Source organism: Erithacus rubecula, assembly GCF_903797595.1.
Source record: "Erithacus rubecula genome assembly, chromosome: 1".
Taxonomy (NCBI): domain Eukaryota; kingdom Metazoa; phylum Chordata; class Aves; order Passeriformes; family Muscicapidae; genus Erithacus; species Erithacus rubecula.
Genome location: NC_136658.1, coordinates 69,106,873 through 69,128,870, shown reverse-complemented (window position 1 = coordinate 69,128,870; position 21,998 = coordinate 69,106,873). Strand labels below are relative to the sequence as shown.

At 37.9% G+C, this 21,998-nt stretch overlaps 2 protein-coding genes across 7 annotated transcripts in view; one reads left to right on the top strand and one right to left on the bottom strand.

The window, feature by feature from the left end:
- The window catches only part of LOC306808368 (RCC1 and BTB domain-containing protein 2), a 32,084-nt gene extending 17,412 nt beyond the window's left edge, over positions 1 to 14,672 (top strand). For 3 of the 5 annotated variants that reach the window (XM_079318907.1, XM_079318909.1, XM_079318908.1), the window contains exons 9-13: positions 1,250 to 1,440; positions 4,384 to 4,510; positions 6,942 to 7,078; positions 7,652 to 7,782; positions 10,993 to 14,672. In XM_079318907.1, coding sequence (XP_079175033.1) covers positions 1,250 to 1,440; positions 4,384 to 4,510; positions 6,942 to 7,078; positions 7,652 to 7,782; positions 10,993 to 11,133 — 727 coding nt within the window. In that variant the 3' untranslated portion in view covers positions 11,134 to 14,672. The remainder of the gene's footprint in view (positions 1 to 1,249; positions 1,441 to 4,383; positions 4,511 to 6,941; positions 7,079 to 7,651; positions 7,783 to 10,992) is intronic. The other 2 variants (XR_013776001.1, XM_079318910.1) reach the window with 2 other exon arrangements.
- Positions 14,673 to 16,401: 1,729 nt separating this feature from the next.
- RB1 (RB transcriptional corepressor 1) overlaps positions 16,402 to 21,998 on the bottom strand; it is a 70,578-nt gene continuing 64,981 nt past the window's right edge. For both annotated transcript variants that reach the window (XM_079318883.1, XM_079318884.1), the window contains 7 exons: positions 21,647 to 21,751; positions 20,513 to 20,626; positions 20,262 to 20,428; positions 19,357 to 19,387; positions 18,888 to 19,033; positions 18,599 to 18,648; positions 16,402 to 17,614 (listed from right to left, as the gene is read on the bottom strand). In XM_079318883.1, coding sequence (XP_079175009.1) covers positions 17,541 to 17,614; positions 18,599 to 18,648; positions 18,888 to 19,033; positions 19,357 to 19,387; positions 20,262 to 20,428; positions 20,513 to 20,626; positions 21,647 to 21,751 — 687 coding nt within the window. In that variant the 3' untranslated portion in view covers positions 16,402 to 17,540. The remainder of the gene's footprint in view (positions 17,615 to 18,598; positions 18,649 to 18,887; positions 19,034 to 19,356; positions 19,388 to 20,261; positions 20,429 to 20,512; positions 20,627 to 21,646; positions 21,752 to 21,998) is intronic.

Genomic DNA, 21,998 nt, shown 5'->3' with positions numbered 1-21,998 from the left:
TGCCTAAAAATTAAGCTTCAAATTCCGCTAGTTAAATATTTTCTTCTAGATCCTTGAAAGATAGTGGGGCAGTTATTTCTGTTGCTATTCTAAAGCCATGTATGTGATCAGAAGTCTTGATTTTGGGCTCCTCTTGTGAATAAGAAGGAAAGTGAGATGCCCTTCTTAACCCTGTGTCTGAGTACATCATTGTGAGGAAGTGGCATTGCTGCTCTGGCAATGAGACATGGTCTGATCTTGAACATTGCTATTACTTTGCATGTACTTGTGTTTTTGCTTCAAATGTCACTGATTTTTTTTCCCCAGACACTTTAGCCACAGTTAAAATGTTACAATAAAAATTTTATACAATTCTTAATGTTCCACTCTTTTGTTGGTCAGAATATAAATTCTTGGTGTCAGTGAAAATATTGCCTCACAAAAGCCTGTAAGATTTGTGCATACAGCTTTAAACAAGTTGTTTCCCTGCCATTATCCCCAGGCAGCTGAGAACACAAGTAAACAAGCAGTAGTTCAGACTGCAAAACAGTGGATTGTGTAATGCTGTACACAGTGGGAGTTTTGAAGTCCTAAATCAACCTCAGGATTAGAGACATAGCCTAGCTAAAAGACACTTAGAAACAGATTTAAGTGCTGTTTGGTTCTAAATTTTAGTTTTCAAAAGTAGAAGTCCTTTAAGCATAAGTAATAATAATTATCTGAGTAAGAAGTATGTTTAACTTGTTGGTTTATAACTGTTACCAATTAGCAAACAGGAAGAATACCTTTATGATCTTTGAATTATTAACCAAAATGCAAGTTATATTTTTTTAATGCCTCCTCATTTCCTGCTTCATCTTCTCCAAGTATTTGTTCTCTGCACTTAATACAGCCACTCATCTCACTGCCCAGCACCACCAAGGACATTCAGAGACTTGAAACTCATCATAGCTTTGCTTGAGAGAGCCAAGGGGTCAGCAGAGCATGTGCTGTGGCAGATCCAGGGCTCTGCTGCAGCACTGGCTGCTCACTTCCCAGATGCTTTTCCAAAGGGAAACTTGGAGTGTGTTGCTGCTTGCAGAATCACTGCCGGCCCTTTTAATTTTAATGCCGGCCCAGAAAGCATTCTTGTCTCACATGCATGCTTAAAATATGCATGCACTAGAGAAAGACAGTGCTTAGAGAAAGGCAGTGAGCTTATTCACTGCATTTTGTTCTCGATGGGAGTGACTTGCTGTTTCCCTTTGGTTTGTTTTCCTTGCAAATCCAGAGTTATCGAGATCGCCGCCTGCCACTCGGCGCACACGTCGGCGGCCAAGACGCAGAGCGGCCAGGTGTACATGTGGGGCCAGTGCCGGGGCCAGTCCGTCACCTTCCCCCACCTCACCCACTTTGCCTGCACCGACGACGTGTTCGCCTGCTTCGCCACCCCCGCTGTCATGTGGCGCCTGCTCTCCGTAGGTGAGCTGGAATCTTTCTTTATTCTGACACCTTCTAGGTGGAATCATTGGTTCATAAAACTGTTGCGTGTATTTGAAGCCTAAACATAGTTTCTCACAATAATTTACACTGGGAAGCGTTGTCGTAATGAAAATGTTGCATATGTGTAAGTGGTAATGTGGAATTGTAAAAAATTGCTAAAGCCTGATGGCAGGGCTAAATAATTGACTGGTTTATTGATGTGGCTTATTTCTATGGGGAAATGCCTCAGGTTTGGGAGGGATTTTTGTTGTGTAACCTCTGTATGTGACTGTCCAGTGGCTCTGGGTAGAAAAGCTGAATTTGTGAGATTTGGAGATTCAGAGTTTGAATCTGGAGATTGAAGTTTAGGAACTCTGAAGCTTTGATGCCCTTAAGTAGACTCCTAAAAATTGAGGGATCCAAATTCCCATGTTCTGAATTGGCCACAAGTGCTCAGTCTTGTCACAAGTGATCATGACTTGGTCTTCTGAAGAGACAAATTTGACCTCGGGTGTTTGATAAGCATTGAGATCTCTCTTGCTGGCCTTGACTAGAAAGAGCTAAGTATACAGCATTGGCTATATACTGTATATATCTGTGTGTGTGTATGTATATATATGTACACACCAGAGAGCTTATTCTTCAACTGCAGTTTAGTCCCATAATGATTTCTAATAAAGTTGCTCAGGTGTTGTTTTTTTTTTTGTTTGGTTTGTTGGGGTTTTTATGTCATTTGGGTTTTTTGTTTGTTTTGGCTTGTTGTGGGTTTTGGGGTTTTGTTTATTGTTGTTCTTGGGGAGTTTGTATGTTTGTTTATTTTGTGGGTTTTTGACCTTGACTTCCTGGTCCCTTTGGAAATAGCACTTTAACACTGTAGCAACGTTGTACCAAAGCATAAAGTGAAACCTTACAGCAGGAGAAGGTTACTTTACTTCTAAACAAAACAAATTTCAGATGCATTTTCAAAGCCACTTTTTCTTATGTGTCAAGTAGTCTCTCCAGCATCCTGGCACTATTCAGGAGGTTCAAGCAGGGTTCCTTGTGATGACACAGGATAAAGGATGCTGGCTATCAGGCCCTTGTCATGTCTCCTGTTGTTTTTAGTTGGGTGACACTGTGCTGGTTTCAGTTGTGCCTTTTTGCGCACTCCAGGAGCTGAGGCTGACTGGCCTCTTCATCCTGTCCCACCCTGGCAAGCAATCAGGACTGACTCACTGTTGTTTGTCATCTGATGTATGCTTGGTGAGAGTCCTCAGGCAGCTGTGTCCTGGATCCTACATCTGCTGAACTATATGCCATGGACATCTGCCATGCTTACAGCCCTTCTCTGTCCTTTTTATTCTGGTGCTTCCACACCCAGGCATTCCCATTCTCTCCATGTTTGTGGCAGTTCTAACATTTCTGTTACAGTTCTTAGCACTGGCTGCTAAGGAATTTTCTTGGCTTTATGCCTTGTCAGTGGGAACTGCCTCTTCATTTCCTTCCTCCAGTTCCCCTTTCACTGCTGTAACAAATAAAAGCATCTGGTTTCCCTCTAAGAGTTTCAGAGCTGAGCCCCACTATATTCAGTTTTCCTCTATAGAAATCAACTGGAGATGTGTCTTGGTGGACATCTGGATTGCCAGTTAATTTTGAAGAAGAGTTTCAGCTTTGCATAGTTGTTATAATGCTTACTTGTTTAGCTAGCAGAGGTCAGAATAAATAAACCACACACTGTACAAAATAAGAACTAACAGAGTGTTTTACAGTAGCATTGTTTCAGAACTTTTTTTTTATCATCACTATATTTGATTTCTTTCCACAATCCATTTTATCTGTACCTACCTAAATTGTGTATACCTGACATTCTCTAAATGAAATGCAAAATGACTGTGCTAAACAAAGTGTAACAGTATCAAAGTGTATGTGTGTGTTAAGCCTGTGCTAGAGCTTGTGGAGAGGGTATTTCCATTTCCAGCAGAATACTATTCTAATTTCTAGTTTCATAGGTTACAGGACCTAGCATTTATATAATTTTCAGTAGAGAGCAACTAATTGCTGACCTACAAGATCTATGTAAACCCATAATGTGTGTTTATATGGTAAGAAGATAAAATGTTGTCACAATTAAAAATGAGGTTTGGGGCTGGAGTGGGTTGTTGATTTTTTTAGTGGTATTAAAGAAGATTATTATCTGAGGCTGTGTGATGGAGATTTGGATCAGTTCAGGAGGTAAAAATTTTTGTCTGCAGATAATGGATGAATTTTAAAGTTGTTTGGTAATTTTATAGTGCAAATATCATGTGCACAGTGGTATATACAGACATACAACACAAACAGGAATATGCAGACATTGAACACACTGCTTCTAACACAGAGTCTTGAGTCTAGGGAAAGCTATTATTTTAGAATAAACTTGTAAGTGTTGGTATTTACTTTTAGGGACATTGCACTGGGCAGTTTCACTGCAAACCAATATGTTGTTTCTGTAATCGTTTCATTTTTGCTGTAATATAATGTCTCCTCATAGCAGCATTTCAGAAAATTATATTATTATTTTTATATTGATCTTTTGAGGATCTTATAATAAGTAACAATTTAAATTTGATATCATTTACTCAGTAACGGTTGATAACATTTTCTACCATATGGAGCAGTGTAACTTCTGAGACTGTTAACTTTTTTTTTTTTTCCTGGCCTTATACAGATGAGTTAGAAAAGTGGGATTCATTGGTTTTTTAATAGAAGCATTTGCTTGGAGCAGGAAACTAGAAAGGAAAGAAGAAAGCTGTCTTTTCTTTGCTTTTCTGGCCCATACAGAACACATAGGCTCCTGGGGGGTTTTACTAGCCTTAAGGAGATGTATTTATTAAGAGTGTTAATTGCTGACAGATACCCAGAATATTGTAATGGGAGAGATTTGTATTGCTTACTACTTTATAGTAAGTCCCCTATTTATTCTAGAGCCTGATGACCATCTAACAGTAGCCCAGTCACTAAAGAAGGAATTTGACAACCCTGAAACTGCAGACCTGAAGTTCCTAGTGGATGGAAAATACATTCATGTTCATAAAGTTCTTCTCAAAATTAGGTAAGGAACAAACATATAAATTGTATAAACTTAACTGTGTAGTGTAGTCCACTGTGCTGAGTCATCACTGAAAAAAATTCTTGACTTATTCTTAAAAATTCCCTTTTTCCTGAGCCAAGGATTCATCTGCTGTTCTTCTCTGTTTCTCTTTTTGTAATTATCAAACATTGCTCTCCTACCTGCCTTTCAATCACTTCCCTCCATCTGACATTTATCTTCCTTTGTGCTCCTGAATGACATTGACCTTGATTTCCAATAACCTTTTTCTGCCAAGGAAAAGGCTCACTTCCTTCTGCTGTCTTCTCAGTAGTTATAATCTGTTTTTTCCTCCTTTATATGCTTGATTTCCTCCACCAGAATTATTTGAGGGGTTATATTTATTCTTGGCACTCTTTCCTTTCACAGGACCCTTCAGTTGTTTCAGCAACTTCTGTAGGTGCTATCCAGATGATCTTTTTTCCCCTTTTATGACAGATTCCTTGTTCTATGCGTTTCAGACATTCTTACCAGTGAGTCTGACTTTTAAGCTGGCTTTTTTTTTTCTCTTCTTGCAACTTTTTACAGGTTTAGACCACTTTAGGGTGAGATTTGATGTAAGCAGATCCACAGAATGATCTCATTGTTATTAACATGCAGAGAGATTAATTTGTTACTGCTGATGTGGTTTCTTCTGTGATATTCTAGAGACACTGCTTGGTATCTCTTCTGTCTTGCCAACTGCTTCTGCTTCATCCTCCTCATTGTTATGATATTTTTTTTTCTCTTTGCTTGGCTATCACACTCAGTTTATCACCACTTTCATCTTCCTACTTTTGCTCCTAAGTCCTGTTAGTGATTTCTTGTATATTACTACGTAAAATTAAAATTCCCTGTTAATTCTTCCCTGTCCTTGTTTTATTGTTTTTTTTTCCTGCTCTCCTGCTACTACTCTGATCACTTGTGTAACTTTTGTCTTTGCTTTACTGGTTTGATTGCTTGTGCATTACACTTGTACCTATAGTCCACCCTCTTCATTTGGCATGCCATGTGTTCTCCATCAGATACCACACCAAATCTTGTGTATGCTCAAAATGTTCCTGAGGTTTGTTTTCCTGATAATCAGATTATATGTAGCTTTCTCTTGATTTCTTTTTCTTGCTCTACTTTTCTCAGATTATATGGCATTCTGTGAAGGAAATATGTCTAATTCTAAAATGGGTTTACATATATGGTGTTACCAAAATACTATGAAGGAATAATAAAGCATCAGGCACAATCTGTAAAATTAATCTTTTCTTTACTGTCATGATGTAACTGGATCAAAGTATTTAAAATGTTTTCCAACATCTGGAGCATTGTCATGAAAGCAGTCGTTTTCATTGTGTAGTCATTTCTTTACAGTTCATGAGGGCTTCTCTCCATTCCTTCTATTCCTGTTCTTGACCTGGAGCCCATTGTTGATGGTTACTGGCTGGCTCAGTGGGAGCAGCCCATAGCCAGTAAAATGTGAAGAACTTAAGTAATTATTTAAATAATTATTTTTCATTTTAATTTAAGTGATACTGTCTTTATGTTGTAGTTTTTCTCAGAGGCATTAAAGGGAACCCATCCTACTTCTTACAGGAAAGTTTGAGTAAAAGAAGAGAAAATTCAGATGTCAGAGGGTTGCAAATTAGTGTAGTACAAAGAAGTACTATTAAATTGTGGTTATTGTAGGAAAAGTTATCAGAAATTGAGATGTTCATTTTTATCAACAAAAATTTTGAAAACAATGCACATATTAGGATGCTCTTTAGGGAACAGTAAGTTATAAATTACTGTGACCTGGAAGTTGCAGATTACAGCTACCAAAGGCAGTGCTTTGTCCTTGTGTGTATCTTGTTTTGTGTCACAAAAGTATTCAGATTTGTAAGAAAAAGATGATGAAAGATCTGAGTGAAAGTGTCTTCATTTTCAGTAATTTAATCCTTGAATATAATGATTAATGCTAAATTGTGTATGGACTCTGACACTGGAATAAATTATATCTAAAATTATACCTAAAATTATTAGTAATTTCCCTCTTCATTAGGAAATGCTGGATAAATCAGGGCCAAATCTCAGAAATGTCTAAGTTAATTGTAAATTTTATCTGCTACAAGACAGGTAATAAAATAAATTGTTAATGTATAATGTATTTAAGAAAATGGCATCAAAGCCAGGTGGGTAATCCTTATAGATACTGTAAGTAGAAATGGAGCCTGCCATAAAATATTAACAACAGAAATAAAATTCTGAATTATATGTATGAGACTTATAAGGCTTGAAGAAATTAATATGTTCAAAGCAAGAAATCATTTGCTTGTATATTTATTCTGTTAGGACTGATCTGATTTTTTTACCAACTTCTTGCTGCAGCTCATCTTTCAAGCTTAACTCTTTACAGTGTACAATCTTTGTTCATGTTTTGTAGGTGTGAACATTTTCGCTCCATACTCAATAATGATGATGAAATTATAGAAATGAGTGAATTTTCTTATCCTGTTTACCGAGCCTTCCTGGAATATCTGTATACAGACAACATTAGGCTTCCTCCTGAAGATGCAATAGGTATTTGCCACAAATGGAAATTACTCCAGATTATTGTTTTTTGAGAAGTTCAATCTACGTGTCATTATAGAGTAAGGAAAGCAGGGCTTGTTAATTTTAGTTTCATTAGCACTTAACTCTTGAGTTTGGCAGGTGTCAGGAAGAAAGGATGCAGTAGCAGGAAACATGCCCAAGAAGTGATGGGCATGCAATGAGATCAAAGGTGAAAAGTTTTCAGAAAGAACTCATTGTTACTCTTATTAAGAACTTTCTTTTATTTAGAAAGGCACTAATGCCATCCTGAAACTTTACTTGTTTGAGTAGCTGTAGTGATTTTTGATTCTGAATGAAAAGAGAGCTCTTCCCTGCATGAATTTAAGAGGATATAAATCAGTAATTGATGTCTAGAATGAGAACAGGAAAACAGAACACTTGCATAGTAATAAAATGGTTCTTTTTTTGAAAGGTCTGTAGGGGACCTTAAAAATGCACACATCATCTAGGGAAAAAAAAAAAGAGCAAGTCTTTGATTAATTTGAAAAGACACTAGTATATTTTGTACCAGAATAGTTAAAGCTGGATAAATTTTCACAGGGCTGCTAGATTTGGCAACACTGTACAGAGAAAACAGACTGAAAAAGCTTTGCCAGCAAACGATCAAACAAGGCATTTGTGAAGAGAATGCCATTGCTCTTCTTTCTGCTGCTGTCAAGTACGAAGCTCAGGTAAGAACTTCTTTTCAGGTAAGCAGTTGTTTTCTGAGAAATGAAGCTGCCTAATGTAAACATTACTGTATTTAACTGATGAGGCATGATTACTGTAATTTCCCTTTCGGGCTTAACTAATGTTTGTTTTCCCGTTTTTAAGGTGTAAAATAAAAACTAAAAAATCCCCACTTTATTGTTTTCTTCCTGCCCTTTTAGCTTGCCCTTGTGAGTCAGGGTTTTTAATCTGCTTCCTTCCTTGTCATGTGGCATGGCAGGGCATGACATAGAAATTTCTCACTGCCATTTACATCTCTGCCTTTGGATTTTGCCCTTTCACTCCCTGAGTTCTCCACCTGATCATGTTGTCTGCCAGTGTCTGGTACAGTCATTATGGTGCTGACTTTTACAGGCAGTGGAAGAAGTTACCTGTAAAGTCCCTGCATACTTACACTTGTGCTTTTATAAAAAAATTCACTTTGGCAGTACTGTTTAAAATTAATTATGCTGACATACAACAAATTATTTATTGTTAATACTCCCCCCATATCCTGTCATCTGGTCTGCCCTTGGTTCTGGAATGAGTCACTAGCATTCAACCTGTTATCCATGCTCTTTTGGTAAACAAATAATTTCAAAGATGTCTTCCTTTTCTCATCTTCTTAGCTCTGTGATAATTGTGGAAATAACTGTGGTGGGTTTTATTATTCAAAAAGTCTCCTTATGTATTTTAGATGTAGAGGATATTGCTGTAAATACCTTTCAGGTATGGGAGGCAAGTAGAAAGAAGAGACTGAAACAAACACTGAATTTAAAATGTTGCAGCAGTCAGTGCTGTATGGAGATGGGAAACTACAGGAGATTTATTTGGATAGGAGTTGCAAAGAGGAGGATGGAAGTCTGAGCTCTGTGCATCAAAAAGGGATAACAAGAGGTTAGTAGATAGTAAGATCATGAGCTGCCATTTACAAGGCATTTGGAGTTGTGCTTTCAGTGTAAAGCTGGGCTGATACAAGCTCAGCATAGTAGGGAAAACTCTACAGGAAGGCATCACCCAATGGTTTGATTCACTTAACGGCAGATTTTTCATTGAAATTTTATTCTGTATTTTCTCCTCTTACAAGATTTTCAACATTTTTAATGTCTTCAAAGCAGAAGTATTTTTGGTTGGTCTGTATCTAGTGAAGTAGTTAAAGAGTAGTGAAAGATACATGTAAGTGTGTTGTGAAGTAGTAAAACTAGCCTGGACAAAGTACCAGAGTTCAAAACATCTGAGACACAATAAAAGGGATTGGCTGGATAACTAAATACATGTTATTCTCCTCTTCTTCTATGATTCAGTGTTCAAAACATGTAACAGTTTAACACAGTTGTCAGATGATAAATTGGTTCCCCTGTCCTGGCTGCAGCATGGGCCAAACTCTGGAATGTATTGTTGCTCTCCTCCCTACACCCATAGCTCAGAAAGTGATGGAAGTGCAGCAAAGATTTCTTTATCAAAGACATGGGGGTGTCCTCTGTCTAAGGAATCATGGAATAAACCAGGATCTTCTAGTGTACTACATTAATATAGTTTGGGAACCATGTGCAGCGTGTCAGGACTTCAGTAGAAAACTGCCAAAAGAAGCATTATGAAAGAGGCGTCTTATTTTGGATGTTTGAAAAGATAGAATTCCATTTTTTTAAAATTAAATGTGAGCATTGCAAATGAAAGATTATATTGGTGTGTGACATACCATTCACATTGCAAATTAAATGAAGACTGACTTAATTATTGTATGCACCTGTTAGTATTATGATGTGTGAAAATATGTTACTTATCCTCAGAAAATACAAAGAGCTTCTGCTACAGGCTATTTTAAAGCATATTTTTCATATACACTGTAGCAAAGTCTAGACTAATCATCTTCTATAAAACTGAATAAAAAAGCCAGTATCTTTTGAAACTGCAAAATGAGTGACCAGGATTCTCTATAATCTATAGTCCTCTTCATACCAGTACCAGAAAAATTAGCTGCTGATAATTTTAACTGGCATAAAAGTTCACATATTGACTGTAGAGCAGCTCAGGTTCTGACAGTACCATTTCAGAAGTCTGCTGGAACTAAAGGTGGCACTGTCTTTGATTTTTTCCTTTTTTTATTTCCTCTGGTTTTTTGCTTCTTCTATTCTCATTCCTTTTCTACTTTCCCAATAGTTGTTGATGAGAGATAGTTGCTCCACCATATTTCTTCTTTAAGGATATTTTGTGCTTCAGTTTACTCTTTAGTTACATCTTGAAACATGGAACCTATGGAGAAGTTTTCAAAAGGAAATGCACTGGTAGTCTGCTGAGTATCTTTCTACTATTAATCCCAGGCTGCAATGTTTGTGTAGTTAACATAGAATCAATTTGGTATGGGTTACTCTTTTTGCTGTAACCCCTGAAAAGTTTATAGTTTATGGATCAATTCTGACTTCTTTGCTGCTGGCTCCAGCTCTGCCTGCAGAAGGTAATTTTTCTTCACAGCAAATTGTTGCATAAGTCCCAACTGAGCCAGTGCATGGAGAGGATTGCCACTGCTTGAGGAGTTTGGGAAGAATTTGCTGCATGCAGTCCTAGTTGTATGGCTTGAGGGCTTGTACCCATCCTGTGCTGAACAGCTGAGTATCATCCTCTTACAGCGAGACCAGGACAAGACAGAACCTGTTGTGCTATCTGGGAATCCCATTACACAGAGATACAATTCCTAGTTTCCCATGAAAGACACAAGTATCCTAACATGCACTTTGTGTTCAAAAGCATCATCACATTTTTCATCCTATTTTGCTTTTATTTCCAGCGTAACTTCCATATCTGCTGTTTTTCACAGGACCTCTACTGATTGCAGTGCAGGGAGGACAAGAAAGGAGTTATTGATGCTCTATTAGTTCTGTTTGGGGCAATTTGATGGTTTCACCTGTTGGTAACTTTTCTAATGAATGTGTAGTAAATTCTAGTAAATGTGATGGAGTGCTAGAGTTGATTTAGGTGGCTACTCCTGTTTTCTCAAAGTGGGTTTATTGAATAGTTTGTATGAGCAAATTTCATCCTATCATTTGTGATCTCATCAAAAGAATCAGAAAAGGGACTGATAATAGGAGCAATCTGGTATATTCTCTGCTAATTAAATGAGAAATTGGAAATAAAATAATAACGTTAATAATTTTATCAGTCGTTCACATTACAAATTACTCAAATTCTTTTTCTAGGACTTGGAAGAATTTTGCTTCAGGTTTTGCATAAACCATTTGACTGTTGTTACACAAACTCAAGGCTTTGCAGACATGGACCATGACCTCCTGAAAAACTTCATTAGCAAAGCCAGCAGAGTGGGAGCATTCCGAAATTGAGGTCTGACTACTACCAAGCTGAAGAGCACGTCCTCTTCCCTTCTGGAAATACTTTTCCTTTGGAGAACTTCTCCATGGTCAGAATGTGCAATGGTTTGTAAGGAAAGTCTCGGTGTCCATCAGCTTAGGCAGTGTGTAGAAGTCCACTGACATGTAGGCTTTGTTGTAAGGATGGCTGCAGGGTAGCTGTGTGGTGACTGTTCATTGCCAACAGCCACAATTTAATACAAAAAATCTGATGTAGTAACTACCCTTTCCCACTCGAAGTCAAGCAAACTAAGCTTCTCATTATCTAGTTTGTCTAAGTTAAATATTTTTTTAAACAGTCTTTGTTTAGATTTTATGGGACAGTGACCTGTTTGCTGCTAAAACTTCTGTAGTGTACTTTTGTCTCAAAACTCAGTTAATATGCCATAGTGGGCTTCTTTTTATAATCCAGTGAAGATATAAACTTGTTTTATATGGTAAAATAACGTTAAGTTCTTTAGGATGAAAGGCTTCCTGATTTGTAGGAGGGTATGTCTCACTTGGTGTTTATTTATGAGGAGCTTCAGCAGGATATTACAGTTCTGAGTTCCCAGCACATCTCAATATTTAGCCAGAATAAAAAGGATCTCCCTTTCCATTACACTGGGCATGGTCCCTGGCACCCCAATGGAAGCACCCATCAAGTATGTCTGGATGTGAATTGTCATGCTATGAGATTTACCGCTAAGAAAACCACCTAGTTAGAATAAGATGTCAAGAAAAGGAAGTTCCTCTTGAGGCTTATTTATTCCTGTGTTACTGTCTCTCCTCAGACAGGTCAACTTCAGAAAAATGGAGAAAAAGGTGATTTTGAAGTGGTAACTTCAAATTAATTAAATTGTAAGAGTGAACTGACTCTATATTCCAGATGGTGATAAAGGTATATTGTCCAATTATGGCATTTCAGATTCTCTTGTGGTCAGAGCTGCAAGGTGACCACACCACTTTCCTTTCAGGGCAGTTCAGGAGAGAGGATCTGCCCTCTGAACACCTCTCTCCCAACATGATCATCAGTGGCTAAGGTAGAGTAGATGCTTCATTCCTAGCTGGCTGAAGGTGAGCTAAGGTGAAAAGCCCACCCAGTGCTGCACAGAGGGAAGTTTGCCCCGTTAAAGAAGATGTGGAGATCATGGAGCATTTACTTGAATTTTCTAACAGGTAACTGAATTAACCCTGAGAAATTAAGATTTTGAGTGAAATGACTTCAAGTGCCTTTTGCAGTAAATTATGATTAGGGAAGACAAAAAGCTGGATTACCACGCTCAGTACACCAATAAAAGTAGTCATGCAGCCTTCCTGCAGATCCCTGCTGTGCCACAGCATCCTTACAATGACCTTTTCTAATCCTCAAATGTGGTTTCTAAGAACTTAATTTCCTTAAATTAACACATTCTCACATCTAAGCTGGAAATAGCTGTTCTTTACTATAATGGAAGCTCATTTCTCAAACAATCCTGTTCTTTGAGGAAGAGTAGGAGGAAGAAGAGCAGCACGTACTCAGAAAGGAATATGAGTAGTACCCCTTCACCTCAGGCCCTGTGGGTGTGAGTGAAAGGTGAAGTATGCAGGTAGCAGAATTTACTTGGGAAGAGGGTGATGAGCAAGTATTTTAGAAAATGCTGTGGTAAATATTTATTTGTGTTTGAGACATTTGCCTCAGACTCTTACTAGAAATATATTGGGTCATCTACTGCTAACAAGCACATTCTGCCACCCCCTCAGTGATGAGTATGACTTCCTCCAGCAGTGTTAAGTCCATTCTTAGCAGCTGTGTCAGTATTTTGTATTCAAACAGAAGTGGTCAAAACCTTTCCAGTACATAATGCAGATTCATCAAAAACACAACTTTGCTGGGGGAGATCAGTTTAGTTAAATTTGTGTTGAAAAGCACTTAACACTAACTAGAGGTTACTGCAGACAGTGAAACAGTGTCATGGTAGGGCACAACTTTACTGCCACCCCTGTGTGCTCTAGTCCAGCATTGATCATACCAAAGCATGGACACAAGGGCTTCCATGTAAGCCAAGGCTGCATATCCCTAGTTAAGCCTAAAATGCCAGCTTTGCCTCCCAGCACTTCCTTAAGGGTAGCAGTGCATGGAATGAGGGTGTACAACCACATCCCAGCCTTGGGATAGCAGCTGGCACCAGCCCCTGTCCCACCTGCCCCATAGCATCACACTGGCACACATCCAGTCACTGGGAAATGGAACCAGCTGGGCACCTCCATCCCTGCTACTGGCTTCTCAGGGGTCACTCCAGCTTTCCTAAGCTGTGTATTATGAAAGGTCTCTCCACATGTTTCTGTTGTTTTACTCAGAAGAATCAAACAAAGAACTATAAATGTGAAATGATGAGGAGTTTTGGACTCCACATCTGATCAGAAGCCTTCTCTGGCTCTCTGGGGACACAACTGCATGGAATGATAGCACTGGAGAGGGACACCACTCTCCTCCATTAGCTCAAGTCAATAACAAAGTAGTTCAACAAAGATTCAGCTGAAATAGCATGCTGCTTGGAACAAGACATTTTTGGATTAATAGAACCAAGTGTCATTTTTTTTCCAATTTACCTTGTACCTGCTCATTATTTCCAACCAACCATACACATTAAAGCCTACTTGCAATTTCAAAATAATTGACAAAGCCTGTAATTTTGAGAAAAAGCAGCTCTGGACTGAATGAGAGTGATTCTAAAGATCTGATGTGTGAACATTGGCTTTTATTCTGTATCATCTGACCTGGATGTGATAGTGTTACATTCATAGAAACATTTATTTATTTAATTTTTTATTTTTTGTTGCTTGTGTTCAAAAAAACCACTCTTACTGGCTTATGTGGTCAAATGTGGGTGCATGGATGTAAATATGCTCGAAACCCAACCATGGGAAATTTCAGATGAATTAAGGGATACATTTTACTGTTGTGAGATAGTCTGCAACAACCTTGTGTTTGTGGATCTTGCAGATTAAATACTTAATAAAGTATTATTCTGTTTTAGGATACCACAGACAAAAGGCATTTATTAAAAAGCAAAAGTCTGGTCAAGTAGAAACTGTATCTAGGGTTTAAATAAATAGCAGTGTTCCACTTTCCAGAAAGGAGTCTGGAAAGAAAAAGAAATTACATGGGTAGGGTCATTTGAAGGTTCTCCCAAGTTAGTGAAGCTAAAAGCCACCACTGCATTGTCACCTAGTACCCAGCTGTAGAGTTTTGTTACAATGCTTGGTAACTATGTAAACTGCTGTTTTTATATGACCTGAACACTTTCCACGGGTTTTCCTTTAAAACAAAGCATTTATTTGCCCCAATAGAGACAGGATTCATTGGCCATCACCCAGTGATGTAGAAAGTTTACAGCCTGAACATAAATGATTCTTTTGTTTCTATACAAACTTACCATTAATAAAAATGCCGTAATATTTAAAACAGTTTGAGTGGGATTTTTTCCTTTCTTTTCAGCAAAAATGAAGAAAGTACAATGCTCATAGACTGAACTGACTGTGGGCGGGGGGGAAGGAAACCAGATAATATTTCACAGAGGTACCTTGAAGGCTATTTGTGTTCTTCAGAAAATCACTGTGACCAAATAACACATTTGTAAGCTGGAAAATTTCTTCAAGTGTATTTCTACCTTTCAAAGAAATCAGTGCCCTGGTGACTTAGTAAACTATGGTTAATAAAATGGTCCTCAGAATACAGATCATTGTTTCTTAAGCAAATGTATGTTATAACCAGCTTGTTACATTTTAAAATATTTCAGCTCATACTGTGTACTGGTATCACACAGACATTATCTTTCTCCAGCTGCTTCACATTTGATAGAGGTGCCTTCCTGCAGCCACTCCTGTGCTGAAAGTGTGCACTTCCACATTCCCTGTGGCTGTTCTGGTACCTGTGAGGAGCTTGCTGTTTAGTACAGCCCCTCTGCACGAGCACTGCCTAAGCACAAAACTCTTCACTTGCAAGTCCAAAGCAGGGAGGAAGAAATAAGCTCCTATGACATCTAAGAAGAAACAGCATTTGGAAACAGTGGACAGCAGGAAGAGATTAAGGTATAAACATCAAATGGAGAGGCTGAGAGTCAGCTCATCCACCTTGAGATGGCTTCCCAGCCAAGCCAGTAGATTCAATTCCCTTAAGCACCAAACTGAAAAAGGCCTTTAAAGGATGCAATTTACCTGACCTCATCTTACACCTGGGGCTTCAGCTTTCTACAGTAATTGATGCTTGGTGTTAAGCATCTAAAATGGCCATCAGATTTTGTGCCCAGCTTCTTCTGTGATTCCAAATTTTCTTTTTTCCTGGAACAGTTTCAATATTCCAGGCCATTTTTAGTACAGCAAGGTCTCACTCTAAGAAAAGCACTATTAAACACAGTAAAATTTCCATATCTAACAAAATGCCGTATGCTTCAATACACATTTATTTGGATAGGTACCATGTGAAATCACCTAATATAAGAAAATCACTGACTATAAATTCTTTAAAAGCTATTTTATTTATCTTGAAAGGCAAGAAACTGATTAGTTGTATAAAATAATATTGTGCATTTGATGTAAAGCCTTCAGTCTGAATAAAAAAAAAATACATTGTCACAGTAAAGAAAGAATGAATCTGTTTTGATACTGGACTCTGTATCATCCCTGTAGCCAAAGGACTGTTCTAACAGAGCTTACAGTCAGTGCACCCCAAAGTTAACATATATCCTGTCTGTAAAACTGCAAAAAGTGAGAAAATAAATGTAAGGTACTCTGGAAAGTTCTGTGCATTTTACAGTAAGAAAGTTGAAGCCATACTGAGTCTAAAAAAACCCTCAAATATTGTTTTAAAATTAATTTACAGTTTTTGATGCTTGTAGAATTTTTAGTAGTTCTAGGGTTAGCTTTGAATCAACACAAGAATGGATCTTTACAAAGCTTCCTACTGTAAGTACTCTACAATCAGCTAAACAATCTGTTAATAAGCTGCCTAGAAGGCATTGGTTTAAAACATTTGTATCATGAATACCATGCTTTTCTACTGTACCTGTTCTGAATTTAAGTAGCTGCAAAAGCAAAATTTCATTAAAATGGGTAATTTTAAAGCAAGACAATTTATTTCCTTATATTTTAATCCACTGGAAATAAAACATGCTTTTGTTAATCAGCTGTTTTAACAAAACTTGTTGTTGCAAGAAAAATTCCGGTATCTGAATCAGAAACTTACAAATACAAAAGATGAAGAAAGTACTGGATGGTTTGTTTGGATTTTTTGCTAGTTGCAACTATTCACAAGTTGCCCAATTAACTGCCTTTTCAGTAAAGGCAGATGGATTTTCCCAACGTGGGTTCACCACATTTGGGTTTTTGCAGATGCTGTAGTAAGGCCAATGGGAGATGCCCTGTGCTTTTAGAGACCAGGCTGCTCTTACCTGCAACCCAGCTGCAGACACTCAGCTTCCAGCTGTTTCTCAAGCTGTTTGGCTTGGCTGCAATTAGGTGAAAATTTAAAGAAATCAATAAAATTCTACATCATTAGAATTTTGAAATATCATGTGTACCAGGTATGGTTTAGGTTTGTTGTTTCGTTTGGTTTTTTTCCCTTTTAATACTTGAGATTTCCCAAGATAAGAAAGGGTACATCAAAGACTGCATATGGAAGAAGCTTCAGCTTCTGGAAAGATTCAGTGTGGGATTCTGGGATGAATCTCTATGGGATTTATACTCCAGGAAATTCAAACTGAGGGACAGTGCAACTGCCCTCTGAATTGACACTGGGGTGAGAGCTGGGGAAACAAAACTACAAAATGCTACAAAAAGTGTTGGTTTCAGTAGTAAGGCTACAAAATAAGTTCACTTTGAATTCGGGTTGTACTCCTGAGGCAAGGCCCATTCTCTGCAAGACCCCAGCTGCTGTCCAGTTTAATTTAATGGGAATTTGATGTGCTAGTTATGAACAGAGACAGAAATCTTTGCACTACTTGGCCCACCATTTTCAAAATTTGCAAGTAATGAAAATCTAAAAATCAAATCTAAGAAACAAAATTAGTGCATTTAAAAAATCATTCTAGCTAACATTTTATCTTTAGGAAAAAAAAATTCAATCCAACGAGACTGAATTGACTTAAATCAGTAATGCTGAAACAGGAATTCAGACACTTTCCAAGACTTCTTAAAAATCCTCCAAATATATAAATTAAATTCAGTGGCTTAATTGTATATATGCTACATCATAAGGCAAAGTATCATGGAAAACATTTAACAATTTAAAAAGTACAAATGCTTTCAACTAGCAGTTTGGAATAAAAAGCAACTAAAGAAGCAACTCTATTAATGAAGACTGTAAAGCAAAAACAATCTTAAGAGGGCCAGCAGTGCAGCCCCTGGTCCTGAGAAGAATCTCACTTTTCTTCACTGGCTGAGGTATCATTTCCATCATTCAGCTTCTGCTTTTGCATTCTTGTTCGAGTAGATGCTACAAGAAAACCCAACAAACAAAAAGAATGAAATGTTTTACTTTGGACTGATTATTAGAAAAATTTGCAATGACACAAGGAACAGAAGTACATTATTCTATTGTAAACAAATCAAATCCCTCATTATAGGATGAACACCTAATTTTGCATTGTTTCAGCCAGTCCTGCTCCATCTTACAAATTTTAGGAAATTCCTTCCACCTGTTCACTCCAGTTCTCATTGTGTCTGTCCCCTCACTGTGTCCATTTCCATCCTGCAGGCAGGCAGAAGGTCTGTGTCACATCAGGAATCTCCCCTGGTAGGGAGGCAGAGGCTGTGGGCTGAGCAGTGCCCACATCCCAGAGAGAGCCTGCCCAGGAATGCCTTTTCCCCTCAGTGGCACATACCAACACCACTGGACATGAGACAGAGCTCTCCTCCTTAACCTCTGCCACAAGGAAACACTGAAACATCTTCCCTGCCTTAAAAAGGAGAGGTGTCTGGATCCACACTCATCCTATCTTGATGAACAACATTAGGAGTTTTTAATGGGCAAATCTGCTCAGCTGCAGAGCTCAGATTCTCAGAGAGTGAGAATGCATGGCCAGGCCAAGTGTGCTCCTTCTCCTGAGTGGAAAATACAACAACTCAGATGTTGGGTTGGGGCCGTTTTGCTTTTCATGAGCCAGATTTGAGTTTCATTTCAAAACAGAAAAGTGATCCCGTAAGATCTGAAAGAAATGCTGACCCACAGTAGAAGAAAAAGCAGTCTCAGACATTTGCCTATAAAAGCAAAGCAACAAAAAACCTACGTACGGTTTTCCTGTGTACATAAATTTCCATTTTGTAATCTGCATTTTCAAGATTAATTGCAGCAAGTACAAAAGCTAAGCAAGCTACCCAAATCACATTGATGTTGAACAATGTTTTCATTTGAGTGGGCCCAAAGTGCTTTATCCAAGGCACTCAGTGCTGTGCAGATTATGAGACAAGCAATACTCACTCATTTCTGCAAGCTTTTGTTGGAACTTGGATTCCTGGGGTAAGTGTTTGCTGCAGAAAGAAAGCATAAGGTTAAGTTAATAAAAACAACTTTTTACTTTCATAACCTAAACTTTAAATCAAGGGGAGTTGCTCCTGACATCAAAGCACGTAACTGAGGAGCTTCATGCTTCCATCTCTTGATACAGCTGCTAAAGCTCATGAATTAACACAAGATGGGATGTAAGGAAGAAGTTAGGATGAGAGCCCAATACGTGCCAGATCTCTGAGAGCCCAGGACAATCTCTCACCTTCCATCTGCCTCGTCTTGCCCCTCAATATCGAAGCGCAGCCTCTTCAGGGGCTTCGGGGCAGCAGCACCTGCTTCTGCACTGCGCTTCAGCTGGCACTCGCTGTTGCACAACATCTGGTTTATCTTCTGAAACTTTTCAGAAGTCTGAAGTGACAAGAAAATAGGGAAAGAATTGCCAACAAAATCTGAAACCACTCCAACTTTCCAGTTTATCCACAAAAAAATTAGGAGGTCTAAAACTCTGGAGTTTTAAGGACCCTTATCTTGTGCCAAAGCAACTGAAGTAAAATGCAGGCACATTTTGAAGGTGAAGTCTGGATATTTGAAAGGAGTTAACAGAACTTCCCTATAATTACTATATTAAATTAGATACATCATTGGCCTGCTCTAGAGATGTGAGCAGGCTATTCCATTCCTCCAAAAGTTACATGCATTTAAGACCAGACATCAAAGATGTTAAAACTCACCCCAAATGATTCTCCAATTGACACCAAAATTCTGCCAAATGAAGAAGAGAAGTTTAAGCTACATTTAGCAATGATAAAAGCATTGACTGATTTGCACAGGTTAACACAAGGCATTAACAAGGTCTCTTTCTCTCTGCATTAACAGTGCAAATCCATACTGTACTTTACTATGTTGAGACATTTCTCTTTCAGCCAGTGAATGCTGAATGACCAAATGAACTGAATCTCAGAGAGAAATGAAATTGTGACTTCAAAGAATCAGAGGCCCCCATAGTCTAGCCTGTATCAGCAGAAAGACAGTGCTGGGTACCCAGACAATCATCCTCTCATCTCTAGGTGTTGTCCTCTCTCTTTAGGTGTCTGCTAGTCAAAATCATGCGGGAGTTCAACCAAAAATACACAATAACATTTAAACTTTCATGTACAGTGGGACTCACTTGATTCTAGTCTGAAAAGCCACTAGAAACTGGTACATTTACTCTCATCCTCATCTGCTAAGAACTACTAACCAACAGCTTGAAATAGTCTGTTCAGCCAGCTAAACAAACTTTTTTTTGTTGCAAAAAAGTATTTTCCCTTTAAAGAAGCTTACAAAGTTCATCTGTGTTTTCAGGAGTGTGATGCAGTGTCATAGCCAACAATATTTAAGCAACCAGGTCAGGAAACTCCTCTCTTTGGTGGGAGGGAAACAAAAAGGGGAAAAAAAACCAACAAAAAACCTCCTTGAGCACAACAGAAAAGCATTCAATGATGAATAAATATTCCAAATACAGGACAAAAACTCTTAACCAGAAATGATACGACAGCAACAGACTACTGACAAACCAGGCTGTGCAGTTTTCCAATTTGCTTCCACTGAAATCCCCCAAATATCTTAGTGAAAGAAATGCTTGTCAACAACATACCTAGACCTTGGAGTCATCTTTGTGGGTGACTGAAACCCATCAGAGAATTTGTATGGGCTCTTCAGAGGTGAGATGTAGATGTTATTGCCAGCAGGGACACGCCGAGGAGAGTTGGAAAACTGGTAAGGACTGCGAGGAACGTGTGGGATAGGTGACAGGGTGGGAGGCTATAAAAATAATAAAATAATCATAAGGTTTTATTGCCTATATATTTCTAGTCTATTGAATAATGAACAGAGCTAATGGCTTACCCTGCTGGAAGCATACTGCAAAATGTTTGTTTTCAGCTTCTGCATAAACACTAAGTTGTAAAAGACTATGATCGAGTCATATTGTTCTTCCCGGATAAGAACACGTTTGAAAGTCTGCATAGGGTGAGAAAATCATACACAGATTAAAAAAAAAGTTAAAGGAATGAAAATTTTACACTTCACAAATTCATAAAGTCTAAAGTCTCATAAAGACTCAAAGTCTGTGTAAGATTAAGAACAGGATGGTACATGGGTTGTATACAAACCACTGTAACATCCCTGAACTGCTGGGGATTTTTCCAAATGTGTTTGAACACCATTACAAGCACCTACTTCATTAACTGGAACAGCCCCTTGGTGTGAACACAGTTCTAACATTTTCCAAATTTAAGAACGATTTGCTTTCACACATATGTGTCAAAAAGTCTAGACTACTGTGCATGTCTTGGAAGGCTAAAAAACTCGTTACTGACCTGATGGGGATAAAACAGTTCTATGGGCTTGGAGACAAAAGTCTGGAGTTTAGCCAAGATCCACAAATACACTATGAGAAATTCTGCAACTGAGAGGATGCTACAGCTCCATTAACTGGTGAGGGTTTTTCTATTGATTTCATTACTGTGCTGTGCAGAAATTTCAGTACATTAAAGCTCCTATGAAGAAAGGAACTTCTTCATGTTAATGAAATTTTAATACATACACAACTGCTTGATATAAAGCCATACATCTCTATTTGGTATCAATGTTTCTGTTGAAGTTTCTGTGGAAATCTCTTCCCTTAATGTTCCATGGAAGTAAGACAACTCAAAAAGGAATTTGTGTTGTTTCTGAAAATTCTGTTATCTCTAGACATAAATTTTTCATTTAAACTCCAAACAGGATCATAAAGTATTATTCAGTATCTTTCAAAAGATGGAATTAAATTTCTTTTCTAAGGAGAATTACTAAACTATTTATGCAAGATGTTTAAAAGAGATATTTAGCATTAGAGTCAATTTTCTCCTCCACAAAATAAAGATGCAGTGAAACAGTTGTTTTCTCTTGTATGTTCAAATTTAGTTTCTTTTAGTTTCAGGGAAAAATAATTAGTTTTAAAGATTTTTACAGAGGAATAACATTTAAGAACTTCCATACCTCTTGATTTGTGTTGCAAAGCTCCTTATATGCTGAAACTATTATTTTAAATCGGAGATCTACGTTCTTTACTTTGCATATGCCATACATGGAACACATCATGATCTATTGAAGAAACAAGACAAGACAACTGAAAATGCAGAAAATTAATTCAGCTTCTTTATTTCAAATTAAGAAATAACTTCCTATTACTGATTGTGTTTTACAAACTAGCAGGCAACTCAACTTAGAAAAAACTTCCAGAACATAAGTCAACATAATGCTACCTCCATTTTTATGTGACCAACAACCTACTGATAGCACCTTCTCAAACTCATACCACATACTGCAATTTTAGAGTAGAATAACAAAA